The 21,385-nt window shown below is 30.5% G+C and overlaps 3 protein-coding genes and 1 long non-coding RNA gene across 9 annotated transcripts in view; 2 read left to right on the forward strand and 2 right to left on the reverse strand.

The window, feature by feature from the left end:
- Nucleotides 1-8,079, forward strand: part of LOC109858130 (protein argonaute-4-like) — a 13,074-nt gene extending 4,995 nt beyond the window's left edge. For all 4 annotated transcript variants that reach the window (XM_020435103.1, XM_020435100.1, XM_020435101.1 and 1 more), the window contains exons 9-19: nucleotides 394-520; nucleotides 1,342-1,682; nucleotides 2,518-2,637; nucleotides 2,772-3,072; nucleotides 3,848-4,000; nucleotides 4,075-4,228; nucleotides 4,520-4,613; nucleotides 4,701-4,864; nucleotides 5,527-5,788; nucleotides 6,352-6,536; nucleotides 6,690-8,079. In XM_020435103.1, the coding sequence (XP_020290692.1) occupies nucleotides 394-520; nucleotides 1,342-1,682; nucleotides 2,518-2,637; nucleotides 2,772-3,072; nucleotides 3,848-4,000; nucleotides 4,075-4,228; nucleotides 4,520-4,613; nucleotides 4,701-4,864; nucleotides 5,527-5,788; nucleotides 6,352-6,536; nucleotides 6,690-6,774 (1,986 nt within the window). In that variant the 3' untranslated portion in view covers nucleotides 6,775-8,079. The remainder of the gene's footprint in view (nucleotides 1-393; nucleotides 521-1,341; nucleotides 1,683-2,517; nucleotides 2,638-2,771; nucleotides 3,073-3,847; nucleotides 4,001-4,074; nucleotides 4,229-4,519; nucleotides 4,614-4,700; nucleotides 4,865-5,526; nucleotides 5,789-6,351; nucleotides 6,537-6,689) is intronic.
- Nucleotides 8,080-9,406: 1,327 nt separating this feature from the next.
- LOC109858135 lies at nucleotides 9,407-10,552 on the reverse strand. Of its 2 annotated transcripts, none has more exons than XR_002250578.1 (2): nucleotides 9,752-10,552; nucleotides 9,407-9,608 (listed from the first exon to the last, which is right to left on the reverse strand). It is a non-coding gene; the product is annotated as an uncharacterized LOC109858135 (long non-coding RNA). The 2 variants fall into 2 exon arrangements; XR_002250577.1 differs by having other exon boundaries at nucleotides 9,687-10,552.
- A 1,309-nt stretch (nucleotides 10,553-11,861) lies between these two features.
- On the forward strand, nucleotides 11,862-17,006 carry LOC109858134 (NADH-cytochrome b5 reductase 3). 2 transcript variants are annotated; one of them, XM_020435110.1, is made up of 5 exons: nucleotides 11,862-11,965; nucleotides 12,185-12,323; nucleotides 14,544-14,873; nucleotides 14,964-15,152; nucleotides 15,279-17,006. In XM_020435110.1, the coding sequence occupies exons 2-5, from the start codon at nucleotides 12,306-12,308 to the stop codon at nucleotides 15,660-15,662; spliced, it is 921 nt and encodes a 306-aa protein (XP_020290699.1). In that variant the 5' UTR covers nucleotides 11,862-11,965; nucleotides 12,185-12,305; the 3' UTR covers nucleotides 15,663-17,006. The 2 variants fall into 2 exon arrangements, with proteins under 2 accessions (XP_020290699.1, XP_020290698.1); XM_020435109.1 differs by lacking the exons at nucleotides 11,862-11,965; nucleotides 12,185-12,323 and adding an exon at nucleotides 13,332-13,778.
- Nucleotides 16,779-20,271, reverse strand: LOC109858133 (T-complex protein 1 subunit beta). Its single transcript, XM_020435107.1, has 7 exons — nucleotides 20,061-20,271; nucleotides 19,118-19,427; nucleotides 18,594-19,030; nucleotides 18,297-18,374; nucleotides 17,991-18,215; nucleotides 17,489-17,870; nucleotides 16,779-17,195 (listed from the first exon to the last, which is right to left on the reverse strand). The coding sequence occupies exons 1-7, from the start codon at nucleotides 20,061-20,063 to the stop codon at nucleotides 17,023-17,025; spliced, it is 1,608 nt and encodes a 535-aa protein (XP_020290696.1). The 5' UTR covers nucleotides 20,064-20,271; the 3' UTR covers nucleotides 16,779-17,022.
- Between the last annotated feature and the right edge of the window lie 1,114 nt (nucleotides 20,272-21,385).

The following is a 21,385-nucleotide window of genomic DNA, read 5'->3' on the forward strand; positions in this document are numbered from 1 at the left end:
ACACTTTTCCGGACATGGGTCCCTATACTCAAATGTTTTCTACTGTTGCACTGAATAACCCCTAGAAGTTTGATCCCATAGTTCTGAAACACCCTGTATATATCTTTATTGATGCTTTGGTCTTTAGGCTTAAAAAGATTTTTTTAAATTAACTTACCACATTTACACTTCCATTCATATTATTCTCCTCGCTTTTCTCCCTTTCTGTCAAGTTCTCAATTTCTCTCATTCAATTTACTGCTTCTTTTTTGCTACTTTCTATCTTACACACAATATCTTTGACTTTTAATCTGTACGATTATGTAATTTTTATATATACATATAATAAAATACAATATGTTCATATATGTGTATATATTTTATAATTACTATAGATTTTTACTATATTGCCAGGTTGGAAGATCGATGTTCTGGAATGATAAAGAAGAATCATTATTTAGTCTAGGTGATGGCTTGAGTCTAAAGGTCGGCGCATTCCAATCTGCGGTACTTGGATGGAAAGCTCATTTGAATGTGGACGGTAAGTATCATCATCATTGCATCACTCAATTATTTGCTATTGCAAAATGAAATAGTAGATTTTTTTATTGATCCATTATTAATTTTTTTAATAACAATAGAACTTTCTAAAAAAGGTTTAAAAAATCGGCGTCAAATACACGCGCACAAATACTGTGTCTTCTCTTTATTTTATTATTTTGTTTTTATTTTATTTAAATTCAAAATTCAAACACAACCAAAAAATAGTATTAAAAACAGTATTGTTGTGCATTATTACAATTATGACGCATATCTCTACAAAATTGCTTTTTACAAATTCTGTTAAAAAAAAAATTGATATATAATAAAACAATAGCGCCAAATGAGAAATCGTACATAGTAGTTACACAATAATAATAATAAAGCATTCATCGGTGTAAGATGGACTTTGTTGCGTAACAAATCGCAAACTTATATAGAAATTTATGTGGAACCGTACTTTTATGGATTTAGCTTCTAAAATATAATTCGATGGTGTGAAATGGACCTTGCTTTGCGTGAAAAGTCCAAAATTCATATGCAAATGTTTTCAAAATAAAAAATATTTAATGAAAAAAAAAAAAAAAAAAAATTTGGCGCGGCTATCCCTCAACTGTAATGAACTAAAGTTATTTAAAGTTTTTTATTTGTACATCAATCTTATTCAATAGCTACTCAGTAGCTTTTAAATCTATCTAACGTATTAATCTATGTACTTATAAAATAAAATATGAAAAAATTAAAAAGTAAAATAAAAAAACAAGGTAAGAACGTTACGAATTTATTTCTTTTATGTAATCTTTCTCTTGTTCTTTTTTCTAGTTGCTAACAAAGCATTCCCCACATGCCAAAATGTTGTGAACTTAATGGACAAGATATTATATGAGAGAAATCCAACTAGATTAGAAAGATGTTTGGAAAACGTTTCAAAATTCTTGACAAATTTAAAAGTGGTTTACACTTTACCAAACACTGCAAAACGGACATATCGCGTAAATGGATTAGGTCCAGCAGCTACCCATCATAAGTTCGACTTTAATGGATCAGAGATAACGATAGAAGACTATTTCAGACAAGTTAAAAGGTGTCGCTTGCATTATCCCGATCTACCATGTCTTTCGGTAGGCAACAAGAAAGATAGTCAGATATTTTTACCTGCTGAGGTACGTACGTAACCTATTCTATATTTATTAGTACTTAAAAAAGCAAAAAGTTTTCTATTTTTAACACGTTAAGTTCGGAGCCGATTTTGCTTTTCGTTCAGGCGACGCGGAGGCGACCACTCGACGAGAATAGTTTTTTTGGTTTAATAAACTTCATTAAAATTACAACATTTTTATTTATTTGAACCTTCATACTGTTGGTTCCACGGACCGATGCTGCCCTAACGAAAAGTTCACTGTCAATCCCCAGGAACTGACATCGCGCTTAACGTGTTACTCTTAAATATCGATTTTTTTAGCATTGTGAGATATATATTACTTGAAATTTTCCTCTACTTTTTATTGCACTTAACAAAAAAATAAATAAAATAATAAAATGACACAACTTTTTGCTGCACAATTAATCGAAAATACTTTTTCTAAAATATTTCAGATATTATAAGTATTATACAAAGAAAAAGTAATTAATACTTTAATTAACAAATAGTTTATCGTTAATATGCGTAAAAGTACATACTATTTTGAATTACATATTATCTCTTCGCGCGTGGACTGACTTCTAAAAATACCTACTAGGTGGATTAAGTCTGTGAAAATATGTGATTTATGTTACATATTACATGATATCTATACTTTTTCTACACACATTATTAATATATGTTAATTAGTAAAATAAAATGTTTCTTGCAAATAATATATTCTTTCTGCTATATTAGCAACTAAATATTTTTATATTAAATCGCAAATAGTTTTCTTTACTAGTAAACATACATATAGTTTGCTACAAATAAGTAGTAAATAATGCTCAATTATACGTTCATTTAATTATTTACAGTTATGTAAGATTGCGCCTGGTCAGATCATTCACAGAAAGTTGAACGAAACACAAACTACTCAAATGATAAAACAAGCAGCGACAAGTGCGCCGATGCGTCAAAAAAGCATCCAAACTACGGTAAAGTATAAATTTTGCGTTAATGATGTATATCGTTAATTATTCTATAGAAAAAAAAGAAACTATTTTTTAAATATATTTTTTTAATATAGTACTTGAGATGTATTATATGTCATTGTATTATATTTTACTAGTTCAAAAAACTTGAGTTGAACAAAAGTGATGTTATGAACAAGGAATTTCACTTAACCGTTGATACCAATATGAAAGAAGTAGACGCCAGAATCTTATCTCCACCAGTGTTATTATACAATGAGTCGCAAAAATCGATAGTAAAGAGAGGAGCATGGAATTTACAACAATTTTGTCAAGCCCAGAATTTAGTCAATGGCTCGTGGACTGTATTGAATTTGTGCATCGGTAAAGACAGAGATGGCAGCATAATGCTAAAAGATGTAGAGATTCTCAATTTTGTAGATATGTTGAAAAGAACAGGTTAAGTATATATACTAAATTAAAATATTAACATAAAAAGGTTTAGACATTACTAAAATTGTGTAGATATTACTAAAACATAAAACAAAATTGTTATTTAATCTTTTTATTCCAAAAACGAAAGAGGAATGAATAGTAAAGAGAGTTATGAAGTATTGCTACATATATATAGTCAAGTCTATATTTTTATCATCTGTCCTCCCGGAATATCTTACAACTTTTGTCTAAAACGTTTTTCCATATTTAAAGCCGTTTCCGAGATCTAAGGGTTGGATCAGATTTTAGAGACACTGTATACAGTGTGTTCCACCTAACTTGAGCATCCTAAATATCTCGCTTATTTGTTATGATAGGAGGATGCCGAAAAGGGTCATTATTCAGCTCAAGGAGACAAATACTGTAATAAACAGGAAATTTTTTTCAAGGTCATATTTTTTAAGATTTCAAGGTCATTGTCATTTTTTTTTTTTTTTTTTTTTTAATCTGAAAGTACATAGTTTTATTCTCGTGATATGATAGGTAAGGTCAAAACGAATCCAAAAATTCTTGTTTATTACAGTATTTGTCTCCTCGAACTGAATAATGACCCTTTTTGGCATCCTCCTATCATAAAAAATGAGCGAGATATTTAGGATGCTCAAGTTAGGTTGGACACCCTGTATATAATGCTAATTCGTTCAAATATAAATTTAGATCGTGATTAAAGTGAATCTTGTTAAATTGTATGAACTATATAAATTATATAATTGTATTATTAATTGTTGTATGTGTTTAGCTCCTGAAGTTGGTATGACAATTGGAGATCCACTAAAGCCATTTGGACAAATGCACCATGACAAAATAGATGATATAACACGTTTCTGTAACTTAAAAAAAAATTTAGCTCTGATAATGGTTGTCATACCAGATCGCACTGATGAAACGTATGGTGAGTGTAATGTTTTGTTTACTCTTTTTTTTATTCTGAATGTAAATCAATTTAAATTATTTTTATAATTACAGGCAGAGTAAAACAAATCACAGAATTAAGAGTAGGTGTATTGACACAATGCATAAAAGTTCGGACTGTTAAAAAAGCTAACGGTTCAACAATAAAAAACATTCTTTTAAAAATAAATTCGAAACTAAATGGTATTAATCATACGTTTAACAAAATGTAAGTAATTACTGTATTTTTGCTTTTACATATGTATATACACACACACACACACACTCTCTCTCTCTCTCACTCATTCACTCACTTTTTGTCAATTCTAAAAATAACTCAAAATTTTTTACATACAAGACTCTGTTTTCAAAGAAAAATAATGGTACTTATCTACAAAATGAATAACTAATTCATAAATGAATATAATTGATGTAAACAGAAAACTGAAAACCACTTGAAATAAACCATCTATTTTATTAGAAAATTTAATAAAACAAAATGTTTTTTTAATCAATTTAGGCCTTCATGTCTCGAGAATGCTAATTGCATGCTCGTTGGTGCCGACGTAACTCATCCTTCTCCTGATTCTGTTAATATACCTTCTATAGCAGCGGTAAGTATAATTAGTAACACATCTTGAACTTTCTGTAATGAAATCAACGTTATATCTCTACTAATGAGAAATTTTATATAAATTTAGGTTGCTTCTAGTCATGATAAGAAAGCTTTTCAGTATAACATCGAGCTCAGACTTCAGGAACCAAAAACGGAAATAATTAGAGATCTTGAAGATATAATAAGATCGCAAATTAGGATTTATCATAAGAGAATGGGAACTTTTCCTAAAAGAATTATTTATTATCGGTATGTACCAACTGCAATATTAATATTGTATATATATTGAATATACTCTTATTTTCGAAATGTACATGAAAATGAGAAAAACTTTATTTTTTATATACTCATACAAAAATATTTTTAAGGCTTTTCGATATTTCTCCTGCCATCTTAGATTGATGACATCAGAGAAAAATATGCAAAGTTTCGTGCACTTTGTGTAAAAATAAAAGATTATTTCTATATAAATGCACGTGAAATCAATAGAATACCCTTGTATTATAAAATTTATTATTTTTGAAAAAAATGTTTCATAGAAAAGTTGTAGGGTTTTATAAGGCGCGCATTACATGGCAATGTTATTATAATCTTGAATAGCGTTAGATGTCACGTAAAGATCACTATTAATTTCTTAAATGGAATCTTCTACTTTTCATTATAAAACGACTCTAGTTTTAAATGCACAAAGTAAAAGCAATGCTCGTGTTTTCTATTAGTTCTCGTGACGACTGACTTGCTATAATCAAATCAAACTTCAAATATTCGAGGAGCTTTAAGAAGACTAAAATATAAATTTCTCAATATTTTTTTGTTATACATTTTTACAAATAAAATATTTATATCTTTTATTCACAATGCAATTTATAATAATATAGCAATTGTTTTTTGTTTTACTTTTTAATATTTAGAGATGGAGTAAGCGAAGGACAACTTGCTCAGGTTATGCATAGCGAATTAACTGCTATTAAACGTGCAGCACAAGCACACAAAATAAAAGTAGAAGTTACTTGTTTAGTTGTTCAAAAGAGACATCATATACGTCTTTTCCCTACAAGAGATGAAGATTCAGAAGACAAAAACAAGAACGTTAAAGCGGGTACAATCGTTGACACTGGAATTACTCATCCTAATCACATTGATTTTTATCTCGTCTCGCACGCAAGTATTCAGGTAAATCTTGTTTACATAAATATATTTATTTACGTAAACTTATATTTTAATATAAGAAAAAAAGTAATAAATATGTACAGTGAATATAAAAAATATTGGCACACTCACATTTTTTTAAATACTTTTATATAGTGATATATTAATATAAAATATGTCCATTAATGTCTTATGACATACGGAAGCAGTGTAGTTTTTAAGAACTCTCAATATTGTAATTGAAGCACATTTAAAAAAACGAAAGTTTTATACTCAAAAAAGTATTAGCATACTTGCGTTTTACATAGGAAATACCTAATTCTCTTGAAGTTTTTAATACAAAACAAGTTTTTAATATCTTGCACTCTGTAGAAAATTATCTCACGACACATTGATATGCATTCGAGCATTCATAATTTCTTTGATAAATGCTAAATTTCCAATATTCCATTATAAGACATACAACCCCAAATCATTATGCGCATTATTATTAAATGTGAGTGTGCCAATATTTTTTTTGGAAGCTACTGTACATCATCAAATAAACAATAAAAATGTTAATATTAATAGTTTTAATATTAAAATAGGGTACAGCAAGACCTACTAAATACAGATGCATATGTAACGACTCTAATTTTGATGAAAATCAAATCGAAGAATTAACGTATTATCTTTGTCATATGTATGCACGCTGTACAAGAGCAGTTAGCTATCCTGCGCCGACTTATTATGCTCATTTAGCAGCATATCGTGGAAGAGCATTGATACAAGGGTAAACAATAAATTATCTTATCTTCAAATAATATAATTTCAAGTTGTGTCTAAACATTTGTTGAAACTTGGAGACATACTTAGGAAGATTCTCAAAAGATTCTCACTAAGAAGACAAGCATACAGATGTACGTGTAATTTTTTTATTTTGCAGAGTTGATATTCGCTTGGATAATTTAGCAGCGGAACAGAAAAAGATTCAGTTGAAAATGACGGAATTACCAATGTATTTCGTTTAAAACTGTAGATCTCTATTTCTTCTTAAAAAACTATACTAACGTATATGAATCGCTTGCTATTAAATGTCTATATCATAATTAGTGTTTTCTTCATCAATGACTTATAATAGATCGATTGCATTAAAAGCGCACTGATCTTCAATCAGTTAATAAAAATGATTTTTAATCAGTTAATTCAATTTGATAATTTTTCTTTTAGAATAAAAACGGAGAAAACAGAAATTTCTGCGAAATTTATATTCAAAATTGAATAGATAGGTTTTATTTTTATCTTTCAACTAATAATACTATTCATTGTCAGTAGTACAAATTTCATCTTCAAATATAAATATAAATTCAAGTTGCCTACACATTTGTTGAAACTTAGAAATTGGTATATTAGTAATTTTATCTATATAACTTTTATAGTTTTTTCTTTTTGTTTTTATGTTTCAATATAAAATCTTGGTTTTTTTTGCATGCAAAATTTCTAGCCATCGTAGAAAATTTCTTGTAAGTGAGTAATTGAATTATATAATGCAATATTAATGCAATCGAACAATCTTTCTGTTTTTCTTATCTTTTGCATTTATAATCGTACGAAAATACAGTGAACTCCGAATTACTATACGTGAAAGACTTCACATACGAGGGTTTATAGACGAGATGTTGTCACTTTTATCACGTTTTACAGATTATCGTTTTATAATTCCATATTAGACGGGAGTGTACTGTATATACAGAATATAGAGAATAAATATGCAAAAAGATACATGTTGCCTGGTAACAGTATATATGTTAGAGTTTTCTATAATTACATTAATACGTATATAATTATACATATTTGTTTTGTTTCTAAAAAATATATAGAATATAGAATTAGAGGTGGCTTATATTTACGTATTACATAATTTGTATAACGAATACAATGTCCAATAGCTGTCTTACAGTGGATAAGTAGAAGAGTTGAGGGATTTTTTTATATAAATAAAAAAATCCTTTACCGTTTTGCAAGATTTGCAATAATTAAGAATTTATTAATGAAGATCCGTTAATGAGTGTGCAAAACAATAGTCCAACTTTTCACGCGTTTACGATTGCGCGCGGCAATTCAATGGGAGGAATTAATATAACAGTTTATAATATACATGTTACAAAAAATAAACTGCTGACAATAATTAAACGCGACAGAATGGAAACACTTTTACGTTTTTTTAAATCAAGATAAATACTTTTACTATTGAGATGTCAATAATGATTTTTTTGTGATTATATATTTATGGAAAGAATACAAAAAAGAAAAAAAATTAAAAGTTAAATATTGTTGCAAATAAAATAATGCACTAATGGTTTTTTTTGTGTTAGCTTCTAATTTCAACATACAAAGAATATTTAAATATTATAATATTGTAATAAATAAACTTCAATTTTTTTCTGGTTTTTTGGTCGGATTTTTTCCGAAAATAAATAAATAAACAATCATTCTCTAAAATTGACATTTTTTAAAATCAAAATAAATAATTTTTTCTAACGTAAAGATAATGACTATTATTTATTTAATTTTTAATTATATGAAGAATATCAAATCCAAAAAGTTTAATTGTGTTTTATTACAATATTTAAGTATTCTTTACTTGTTAAAAAATTAGAATGTAAAAAAAGAAAAAATAGAAACTATAGTGTGTTATTATTTGTAACGAAATAAAACTTCTACTTTTTTCTTTTTTTGGGGGAATTTTTCTCGATATGTAAGAATTCTAATGTCGAGATGTTGATAATGATTTTTTAAATATATTTAAAGAACTTATTAGTTTTATTTTAGAGTAAACACAAATTACTTGGAACAACTGTACCGAACTCTTCATTTGATTAGGCGAGAGAAAAAACGTGATATGTATTATGTACAGTAGTTCTTCGCTAATATTTGTATGCTCGGTCCTGCGACGTGAAGAATATCGAGGGAGGTATTGTTCCGAGAATTGCCGGTTGTTATCTCTGATTGCTCGACCGCATTGTAGGCAAAAGCGAGAACTGTTGAGTGTGAGTGAAATACATAACGCGGAGTCATAACGCTTCGGCGAAGCACTTCCAGTAATTGATGGGGATGACTTTGCGAACAATACCGAGGGAAAATTTGCGAACATTACCGAGGAACTACTGTATATATATATATATATATATATAATGTTTTTTTAAATATTTATTTGAAAAATTATTATTGACATCTCGACATTAGAATTATTTATTTTGATTTAAAAAAATGTAAGAGCCAGTCTTTTGCGTTTATTCATTATTAGCCGTTTATTTTTATGTAATATATACATATATATATTTATATATTTATTATATATATATTTATTTATTATATGCTATTATATTAACTTCTTCCATTGAGTTGCCGCGCGCGAAACACTGGACTGTTTTTGCATGCAAGTCGTTAATTATTGCGAATCTTGCAAAATGATAAAGGATCTTTCGATTCAGTACAATCTCTTTTATCTGCTTGCAAGCGGTGATACGGTCATTAAAGTTATATAACAGGATACGTTTTAACATTATTATATACAAAAAAAACATGCTATATTTCCTTTTGGTATTACATATTATACTTTTGTAAGCGATTATTATGTTCACAATAAAGATTGCGTTTCAATAAAAGTTTCAAACCATACGTATATTGTTATTATTACATATCTTCAGTAGCTTGTATGTATATACATTCGCCTCAACTGATTTGTTTACTGCAGAGTGTAACAAAAGAATCAATCAAAATCATTTTTCTTCTGCTTAAAGAAGTAAAAACAATAAAAAAACCCTTATTGATTTACAGTGAAACAAGAGCGTCGTCTGCATATCTGAAAGAAAAATTATTATTTTTAAGAAATTTATAGATTGAGTTAAAAAGTGCACTAAAAGCACTATTACGCATTTACTTAGTAAGTCGTCCAGTCTCCATTACTGACTAAGAGAATTATATCTTGGTCGAGAATTTGCTTACATTGTTTTGGCATATTATTGCGATAACGATCGCCAAATAAATCGTACATAATGACACAACTGCTTTAAAGTGAACACACGCTTTCCTTGAAGCTTTCTCTTAATAATGGACCGCACATTTTCAATTGGATTTGCATCAGGCGACTGCGCAGGCCAATTCAATGTCTGAATATTATTTTCGGCTTTCTATACAGTGCACAAACGGCTGCGGTGTTTCGGGTCATTGTCCTCTTGCAGTATCCACGATTCATTATCCGATCCAAACCACTTTTCAGCAGACTTTAATGTCTACAATGCACGTCGATAGAGCTTGAGCATCTTTTCAGCATTTCAATTGTGAGTAAACAAGTATAAAGTACCAAAATCGTGAAGCCCTCAAACATGGACCTTAACTAGATGTTTAAAGGTGCGCTGCAAAGGTGATTTTCCCGGAAGAGATCATGTGTATTTGGCAGGAGTGCAAATTTTCATGTGCAAAAATGCGATTCAGTAAATATCACATTACTCTAATCATGATTCAAATTTTGCATAGCCAATAAGCGTCGCTTTTCGATGCTGAGGTTTGAGGAAAGATTTCAACATTGTACTGTGCCAAGAGATGTTCTCACTCCCTTTTTGGCCAATAACTTTTGTCCTTGTCGCAATGTTAACAGAGACTTTTGCTGAAACAACTTGAAAATGACTTTATCTTCTTTTTTCGACGTTTCTCGCGTTTTTCCTCTCTTGAGAAAATCGTCAACATTGTTTCGTTTTTTTTGTTTTTGTTTTTNTTTTTTTTTTTTTTTTTTTTTTTTTTTTTTTTTTTTTTTTTTTTTTTTATATATATATCTTAGGTTTGTTTTATTTTCTGCACTGGCTGCATTAGTTCACAGTCTATCTGTTTTTTATATCTGTTTCCATATTAGAAGGAAAAAGATAGACTGTAAATGAATGCAGCCATTGCAGGAAAATAAAACAAATCTCATATCACCCATTTCCGTACAAAGTCTTCTGACTTATATTTAGCAGCAGCTTTATAAATCATTTTAGGTCCTTTACTGTGAGTACACAGTAAAGAGAACACAGTCTCGAAATGCTTAGCACTCATTTTGGGAATCGCGTATCTTATCACAATAAAAAGTAATACTGGCGTTTCTAGCACAAAATGTAATAGTCTCCCCTTCCCTTTAACGAATATTACAGTTGTACATCCTCCTAGTGGTTTTCTCTTAAAGCAGTTTAGCCGCCACTCTTGTGTTACAGACTGTACTTTAGAGTAAACAAATTACTCGGAACAACTGTACAGAAATTTTTATTTTATTTGGCGAGAAAAAACCATAGACTTATATAATAGACGGAACATTTATATGACGAAGTTGAGAACAACATTAAAGGACAGAGATAGTGCTGGAGTAGTTGTCTCTCTCTCTTACAATAAGATGGTAAGGGACCAATCATCTCACAAGTCTATGCTATCACCTTTCACTATCACTTTCTCTCAACTGACTCTCGAACTCTATCTTCGTTGCTCTCGGCCTGCCGCGGCCACCAATCAACTCACTGCTAGAAAAGAAGAGAATTACTCCACGACTATTTCTGTCTCTTTTAACGAAGCTTCAGCTCCTCTTACACGAATGTTCTATTATATATAAGTCTATGGAAAAAACATGATATGTATGTATATGGCTTTTGCTCCTCACGTGCAGGGGCGTGCGCCATAGAAGCAAAGAAGAAGAAGATATGTGTGTATATATGTATATGTATATATATAGTATATACATATACATAATGCTTTTTTTATAAAAATAAAATAATAAAAAACATTTTAATACAACAATTTAATGATAATTAAATCTTTAATATAATAGTCCTATGATGTGAAACTACAATTCTTTATAATGTAGAGTTGCAACTGCGTTTTATTTGCATTACAATGCATTTGCGAAGGTTGTCACGGTTTATTACTAAATTACAGTAGCTTTTTCTACATATCACTGTGATAAAAACGTGCTGCATTTTTTCTTACGTTATACTGAATATATGATTCTTTGAAAATAATTTTTAGATATATCAGAAAAACCAGTCAACAGATCGTTTATCAGTGCTTATCAGCCGATGAAATCAGTCTTGGTATAAGTAGGCTGTAAAATTATCAAATAACAATCATAATATGTAACAAAAGAGGAAAGAAATTCAAAAAAAGTAAAAGAAAAACAACCGTTAACACGTACTCTAGGTATATATTTCTATTTTTGTTTTATTCTTAAAAGTGAACATTAATCCCAACTATTTAAAGTGCCTTTGAAATAATTTATGTCGCAGTGTAATCATATCTTTTTCTCTTCGTCTTCGATGTTTATGTATTGTATACACGTATAATAGCTCCTTCTTTTCTCGTCAAAGCGAATTATTGAAAGCTATATATATATATCAGTTACATCATTTACATCTACAGTTGGAGTGATACACGCGTGACGAACACAGCTCTAACCTTTGAAAGAACATAATCAAGATTTTTTTTATATATATGACCATTTCTATTGCGAAGTTGGAATACTTATAAAGTGTAACAAAATATGACAACAGATTTTCAAGTATGTACATATTTTTCTACTAGTAAAAACAAACCTAAGTAGTGTTTTATAATATATATCAGAAATAAAAAAACTATGCTATATACATATGTAACTTTTAAATAAATATCACATTTTATCATTACACGAAACTTAAAGATTAGATTTCTATATTTGTTTTATTGGAAAATAAATAAGAGCTTTCTGAAGAATATAACAAATAAAAATCAAATTTGTAATTACATATCTCTAATCGTTCAAAAAATTTTTGTGTAATTTTTCAAATTTAACTATATATAATATGAAACACACGACAATTAAATTCTAATAAAATAGACACATTTTATATATTTTTTGATATTGACAAAAACTATATACAATAGACTTGCTATAGATCCGCCAAGTTATAAGCTGCTTGGCAGCGCCTTTTTACGTCCTTATCTCTACTAACACACACACACACACACACACATCCGAGCAATCTTCACGTGATACACCTTGGATAACGCTAATGCTGGTAGTACTTTCAAGGACATAACTTTCCAAGTTCTCATCGAACAAATGGCTTATAACTAATTTTTCGAAAACGCCTCGATGTCAGCTATAAGAATATGCGATGAAAAATAGAGGCTTCCATTTAAAAAAATCAATGTGACTTTGATCTGAACTTGACGACATTATCCAAGGTCAAACTGTTAACATCAGTAATTACATCACTTTATACTCTGCAACTTTTGTCTCAAACATTTTTTTTAATATTAAAACGTTTCGAGAAATTCAGCTGGTCCGGTACACATGTGACACCCTGTATATGTATGTATGTGCGAACATTTTCGGAAGAGAAAAACAATACAAAAAAATATTCAAATAAAACAAGTTCCTATAACTTTTTGCCGTTTTCTAATACATACATGTGTGTATATATATGTATATAAAAATATATACACATAAGTAGCAATTTGCGGATATATTGCAAAAACATCTGCTGATATAATATACATAAATCATTTAATCAATAAAAAGCGCACATGTTTAAACAAACATACTTTCTCTATAATAGTGTCTCATTAAAAATGCGACTATAAATACATGTGCTTAAATAATCTTATTCCGAAAACGCACGAGAAGCCGAGTCTATTTTAACGGATTGGCGATGTTCGGAATGTCCGGCGTCTCTGCGACAAGTCTGGAGCACTTTAGTCTGGGAAAACTATAATAACTATAGTAAAGTACATAGTCTATGTTTTTGCCTTCCTCTCGATCAGACAGAATAGATTCTGATTTTACAATATCGCTGCGATCGTAACGTATCACATTTGTCGCAACGTCGCACAACGTACAGTTCTTGATCCTTAACCTTTCTCTCCTCTTTTTTATCTCTTTCACTCATTCTTTCTCTTTCTTCTAACCTGGGTCACTTGGATCCACGTGTGCTGTCGAACGCTGCTGAACGCGATGCCAAATACACGATCATTAGTAAGTCTCGTTTTAATGAAGCGATTTCATGAGTGTCGTGCAGTCATGCGAGTTATCATGAATGATACAATGATTCATTTGTTCTTTGCTCTAGAGTGTTGTCTTTTTTGGTTAATTATAATGTGTAATATACTTGATGCATCAGGTTATATATAAAATGCTCTGCCCAGTTAACTGACATATAAATAGATTATTGGAACCCAATAGTCACTAAAAAGTCAAGTCTATGTATGAAATTACATTTCAAAAGCTATGAAAACTTTGCATTTTGCATCTAAAATAATTTTAGTAAACTTAAAATTAAACTAAAACTTCTATGCAGTTCAAAATTTTTTTGCACTGTGGATTTTAGTCGTAGTCGTAGTCAAGTTTGTAAAAAAATGTTAACATGATTAAATTAAGCTATAAAAATGTAAATATTTTACTTTTGATTTATGCAAAATGTATTAATAAATATAAAAAAGAGTAATTGTATACATGGTTTAATATATCTTTTATAGTTTACATATATTGTCATTATGTATGTATTACATATGCATTATGTTAGTATGTATATACATACATATATATGTTTGTATTAATTTAAAAAAAAAAAGAAATAGGATTTATATCACAATTATTTCAACACATTAACTGTTATTAATAATCATGGTATTAATATTAATATAAGTTATGAGAAAGGTTTATAAAATCTAAAAATATTAACTAACTGAGGTATAAAAATGTACGTGTATAAGTATATAAACTACTTCAATATTTTTATAGGTAGTGCCGGTTTTGGCTGCAGCAGGAACAATAATTGTAGTAGGAATAGCATATAAAATATTTAAATCTTGGAGTGAGAAAAAGAAAACTTCTCCAGTACTCTTGGCCAATCCAGTAGTTAAATATAGCCTGCCTTTAATTCAAAAAGATATAATAAGTCATGATACAAGAAGATTTAGGTTTGGATTACCAACGCCAAACCATGTTCTTGGTCTACCTATTGGTCAGCATGTACATTTAACAGTAAAAATTGGAGAAGAAGTTGTAATACGTTCATACACACCTGTTTCAAGTGATGACGATCATGGCTATGTAGATCTTGTCATAAAAGTAAATAAAGTGTATTAATTACATTGTGAAAGTGATATATAATATAATATACAATAAGACAAATATATTTTAATTACAACTAATGTTTAGGTATATTTTAAAAATGTACATCCAAAATTCCCCGAAGGTGGAAAAATGTCTCAATATTTGGAAAACATGAAAATAGGAGATACCATTGATTTCAGAGGCCCCTCTGGTAGATTGATTTATAAAGGAAATGGTAAGATCTTAATAAAACTTCTTAGGAAAGAACCACCTGTGGAGTATAATGTTACAAAGGTAAGCACATCTGTTTATTAAATAAGATGATTGTTGCATATTATAACTCTTGTTCTTATTAATGTTATATAAAAGAAAAATAACTCTTTATCACATATAAAATAATAGTTCATATATGTGTTTTAGATTGTTATGCTTGCTGGTGGCACGGGTATCACTCCGATGTTGCAGTTAATTCGCGCGATAATAAAAGATCCTACAGACGAAACTGAGACTTCTTTATTGTTTGCCAATCAGACGGAAAAAGACATTTTGCTTAGAGATGAATTGGATGAAATTGCCAAGGAGCATCCGAATAAATTAAAACTTTGGTATACACTAGATACGAGTAATGAGAAATGGCCTTATAGCACGGGATATATCAGCGCTGATATGATAAAAAAACACATGTTTCCACCATCATCAGATACTATCGTATTGATGTGTGGTCCTCCTCCAATGATCAATTTTGCTTGTACTCCAAACCTAGATAAACTTGGCTATGATACTAAATTACGATTCGCGTATTAATTGTAATTTGTATCATTAAAATCATAAATAATTATACGTCTACTAATTGAATCTTTTCTTTTTTTTAATGTTTCTCCTGCGCACGCTTCTGGTATGTTTTTTTTTAGATGTGTGTGTAGATATATAGAGTGAAACAATAACTTTGTTCATCCGGAATATCTCTGTTATTCTTAGAGATATGAAAATAGTGTAATATCAAAAATTGTGTGGTATCAAAAGGCCGTAATATATTAATAATCATTTTTCTGTGAGTAGATGCTCTTCGGAGATTTCACTTTCAATTTTTTAAATGGTGTGCTATATTTTTTTATTTCTAATGCAATAGTATGTTTCGAGGATTTTAATGATCTACAATACATGTGTATGTATTGTATATGTAAAGGATATGTTTCATTTAGCCAATTTTCTCAAAAGTTATTGAGAAAAGGATGATATAAAAAACTGATTTAAATAAAAATGAAACGGTTTCGGAGAGTACGTATCTTGGTAACGTTGTTTTTCTTCCTAAGTGAAGACAAAAAAAATATACAAAAGTCACCTTTTGGGGAGCGCGCCATCAGCGCTGTTGCATCATTCTATCTTCATTATTCATTAGATGTAAAAACGAAGATAGAATGACGCAACAGCGCTGATAACGTGTTCCCCAAACGCAGTCTAAGGAAATAGAAAAAGCAAAAAAAAGAAAATAAAATGGTTATAATTGGTCGCGCTGGTTCTGTGCATTCCGTTTCGCTATAGATTTCCGCTCAATTAGACGCCGTTCTAAGACAGCCCGATGCATACTTATATTCACGGATTTTTATTAAGATCTCGGTAATTATTGCGAATCTCGCAAAATGGTATAGGATTTTTCGACTCAGTTTTACTCCTACTTGTCTATAAGAGATTGTACATCAATTGTCGGACACCCTGTATATGTATATAATTTATATACATGATATGAATAATTGTATTACATATATTTTTTAATATTTTTTAATTGTATTACATATATTTTTGTTCATTAGGATTTAAAATTTTTACAAGACAGAAAGCGATATTAAAACATACTATTTAGTTTACATTAACGCTTTGTATAAAAAATAGGAAGAAGAAGAAATATAAATAGATAAAAACATGACACAACATGACTACAGTATATTTTGCTTTTTATGTATGACAATTAGTACATCAATCTTTCATCGATTACAGCATTGTCAAAAAAACAAAATATTGAAATATTTTCTTACTTTTAATTTAATAATTAACTCTAATTTGAAGAAGAGTCGTTTATATGTTGTATATAAAAGATTTGTAAGAAATTGCAAAGTAGAGATAAAGCTTTTTATTAAAAAAAAAAAAAAAGAAAAGAAAAAACACATTAACAACGTCCTCTATCTTGTACGCGTTTCCTAGGAGCAGCACGCAAAATATCATCTACACGTAATATCATTTCTGCTGCTTCGGCTGCACTTACAAGAACTTGTCTCTTTACTACCCAAGATTCGGTGATTCCCAATCGCTTCATGCAACCGATTTTGCCCAGTTCCATGTCTGTAAAGTCCCCAAAAAATGTACTTTATAAATGTAACTTTTTATATGAAACTAAACACACACGCACACTGAATTCAATAAGAGAAAAGAATCAAACTAAACAAAAACTCGTCGATTTCGCGCATCCTCTACCAAAAAGCCTCTCACTCTACAGTAATTGGCTGGCTGCCAGCGGATGTCCCGCGCGCAACGCTATCTCTACTTTGCCCGTTTTTCTTTATTTATGAGCAGATTGATTCTCTCATTGAACTCAGTGTATATAATAATAATATAAAATAGATAGAAATTCTTGCCTAATCCCATGGTGTGAGCATTAGAATTATGTGCGGCTCTCAGTTCGCTAATTAATTGCGCCGAATCATAGCCGGCGTTATCGGCAATGACAGTTGGCAATTGCTGTAATGCTCGGGCAAAAGCTTCCATTGCAACCGCTTCTTTGCCCGGTGTAGCTGCAGCCGCTCGCATAACGGCGCAAGCCATGAGCATTTCGCTGCATCCACCACCGTAAACTATTTTTGACTCGCGCACTGTAGCGGCTAAGACGCAGAGAGCGTCATGTAGCGATCTCTCAGCTTCGTCAATAATCTGTTGGGTTGCGCCGCGTATAACAACAGTGCAAGCTTCACCTAGTGGAACTCCAGAAAATCTCAAAAGTGTATCTTCTCCTATCATGACCTATATAGAAATATAAAACAATTTATATAAAAAAAAATCTGTTTTATATTTTATCTGAGATTTAATAATCAAGTAATTTGTACATATATATCAAAACTGCAAAAATTATTGTAAATTTACCTGCTCGATAAGGTCACATCTTCCGAGTTTGACTAACTCCGGATTATCGAAAGTACTTATTATTTCACCGCCAGTAACAAGTGCTAATCTCTCAATACCATCGAAGTCTGCATGTTCAATAGCCATTACACCAGCGTCAGCAAATAGTTGCTCGGGATAATTGTAAATTAGTTGCCTATTAATAAAAACGTTGCATCCATGCTTTAAGATCTTGTCAACTTTATTCTGAAAGTCCAAAAAATTAATTTACTTTTACATTTATAGATATAAACATGTGAATTTTGAGAATGAGTATTTTTTCCATACTTTCATTTTTTCTTTTTCTGCGGCTTCTAACTCTGCTATTTTTGCCATCGAATCAACGCGAACTCTAGAGCCAAAAACCTATAAACAACAATATAGAGTTAACAATTAATAGAATTTTTAAGGCTCTGAAGTTTTTAAACAATAAGTGTATGTAAATACGGTCAATCAGAGCTATTTAGCTGGATGTTTTTTGCGTATACACATATATATACGTGTTTACGTGTAAATCTTTACACGTTACAGTATAGAGTTAGACGAAATACATATATTATATAATATAGCATAAATAACATATACCTTAATTTTGTCTGTATCCATAGTTGTATTGGCAATGAGAATGCGCGCATTGGTAACTTTTTGTGGTTGATGAACACCGGGCTTCTTATCTAACAAGAAACCTTCATCCAAAAATGAATCAGCGAGTGTTGCACCGCGTTTTTTTATGACTTGTATTGCAGACAAATTTCCAGAACCTTTAAGACGCAACACTGCATCAACTGCGAGTTTACTAAAGTGTTCCTTATGTTGAGACAAGATCTTTGAGCTCAATGTTGTCCTTGCGATATTTAATAAGTCTTCTCGAAAACGTTCGGGATCTGCGGAGTTGTCCGTAGCTACATTTGCCAGAGCTTCTACAGCTACATTTGCAGCACTTCTCCAACCACTAATTATAGTTTGTGGATGAATCTTTTGGTTTTCTATCAATTTCTCAGCTTCTCGTAACAATTCAGATGCTACAAAGACAAAACAAAGATAAAAAAATTATTTTGAAGATTAAATACTTATAAAAAAATTTAAACAAATATTGATATTATATGTACCCAGAACTGTAACAGAAGTAGTGCCATCTCCTACTTCATCATCCTGGACACGTGACATGTCTACCAAAATTTTAGCAGCAGGATTATCTACTCCAATACTTTTTAGAATTGTAGCACCATCATTAGTCACTTGTACTTGTCCTGCAGATCTGCCTTGTGCTATGAGAATTTTGTCCATTCCTTTAGGACCAAGAGTAGATTTTACCAGATCTCCAATGGCTATAACTCCAACAAATAAACTTAGCCTTGCAATTTCAGCTTTCTCTTCTCCAGCTTCATTCTTCAAAATCCGTACTGGATTCAAAGAAACCTTCAAGAAACGAATCCAGTAAAAAATTTTAACAAAAAAATCACAAGTTTTATAAAAGTACAATTCCACAAGAATTTTTGACTTTGCATAGAAGATAAAAAATCAAAGTAAAATTGTATGTTTATAAAATTTTACTTTCAATGTCTATCATGCTACAAAGTTAAAACTTAATAAATCTAGCGTGAATAAACTACAACGCATGCGCAGATCAATACATTTTGTCGACATGATAACTTCCTAACCTGAAAAAACAACACATGTAAAGCTTAATTACTCACTTTTCGAGATAAAGTGATCTCTTGTTCTTATTAATTAAGTTCTTTCATTTTAAACAAAAACTAATAGAATGAACATAATCGAAATTGGAGATAGATAAATAGTAAACTTTTATCTATTATTCTATAACATGTAATTGTTAAGTGGGGTTATATTAATTGAGAAATATCAAAAAAGTAGATCTTACGTCAACTCGCTTAACCTGGCAATTACAATTGTCATGCAATTATTCATTATTTTTATTCCAATGATTACGTACAACTCAGTTGTACATTTTAAGAGACCGGTTCGAGCGAAATAATCATTTAATTTAATTACGACATGAAATATTATACACAAAAATCAAATCCAACTTACCATTATGAAGTAAACCGAAGAACTTTTTCGAAAACACTCAAATACTATGGAATAAGAGCAATATTCAATGCCAAATCGATGACGAATGTTCGAGAAACTCAGCAAGACTCATGTATGTAATACTTCTATATTGCTAGTAGAGTGTCGACCCCAAACCCAAGCTCCAAGCAGTGTTCACAGTTTTGGCTCTCTCACTCTCACAGCATGCTAAAGCGGTGGAGGGGATGCGCACAACAGCAGCGAGGTCTAACCGCATGAACTCGCTGCTGTTATGCGCATCCCTTCCACCGCTTCAGCATGCTGTAAAAGGCTGCCTACAATGGATGTAGCCAAGCCAAGCCAGCAGTGATGAAAGATCGAGCCCGTAGCAACGAAAGCATCGAGCGGTGGGGGCACGCACACAAGCAAGAATCGTCGTCCTTGACTTGTGTGCGTGTTCCTACCGCTTCGATGTTCTCGTTGCTGCGATCTTTCATCATTGGCCGTCAGAGGAAAAATACTTCCCATCACGCCGCACATATGGTGCACTCCTCTGTTATATACATATGTATATATATATACAGGGTATCCGACAATTACTTTAAAATCTCTCGTAGGAGTAAAACTGAGTCGAAAGAAAGAAAGAAAGAAAAAATCAAGTTCGGCTTGATTTATTCAATAATTACTCCTTTATTACATGTAATAGAAAAAACTGGTTCAGAACTTTTCGACTCAGTTTTACTCCTTCTACTTGGCTACGAGAGATTTTTAAGTAATTGTCGGACATTCTGTATGTGTGTGTGTGTGTGTACATATGTGCTTTCACAAAATTACAAGAGATCATATAATGTGTGTATATAATGGCAGTATCTTTATTAAAATAAAAATAGGATTACCTTCAGCGATTTTTACATGTTTCAAAGATAAGTAATTTGAAATAGTTTTCATTGTCTAGTACTTAAATTATACACATGTATATGCGTACACACTCATGCATACACATATTAATATATTATAGTTTATATGTCAAAGAAAGATCTGCATAAGCAGATTATCTAGCATAAGCCTGCATAACTCAGTAATTGACTGGAATACACCAACAGCATCCAGAATAGTATTTTGACGTGTCAGTACTGAAGCGAGTTGTGCACGCCTAATATTTATGATTTTGTATTATAAAAAAGTGTATATTTGTATGCGTACTGTATATATATGTACAAGATATCTTAATTTTACCCTTTGTTTCACATAATTTATCTTGAAAACCAATAGTTGTTTTAAAAACTGTTGTTTGCATGTGAAAGTTTGTTTAGCTTCAAAACAAGTATCTTATCATCATCTTTTAT

The sequence above is a fragment of the Pseudomyrmex gracilis genome, unplaced genomic scaffold (genome assembly GCF_002006095.1).
Source record: "Pseudomyrmex gracilis isolate BER0280 unplaced genomic scaffold, ASM200609v1 scaffold_190, whole genome shotgun sequence".
Classification (NCBI taxonomy): Eukaryota; Metazoa; Arthropoda; class Insecta; order Hymenoptera; family Formicidae; genus Pseudomyrmex; species Pseudomyrmex gracilis.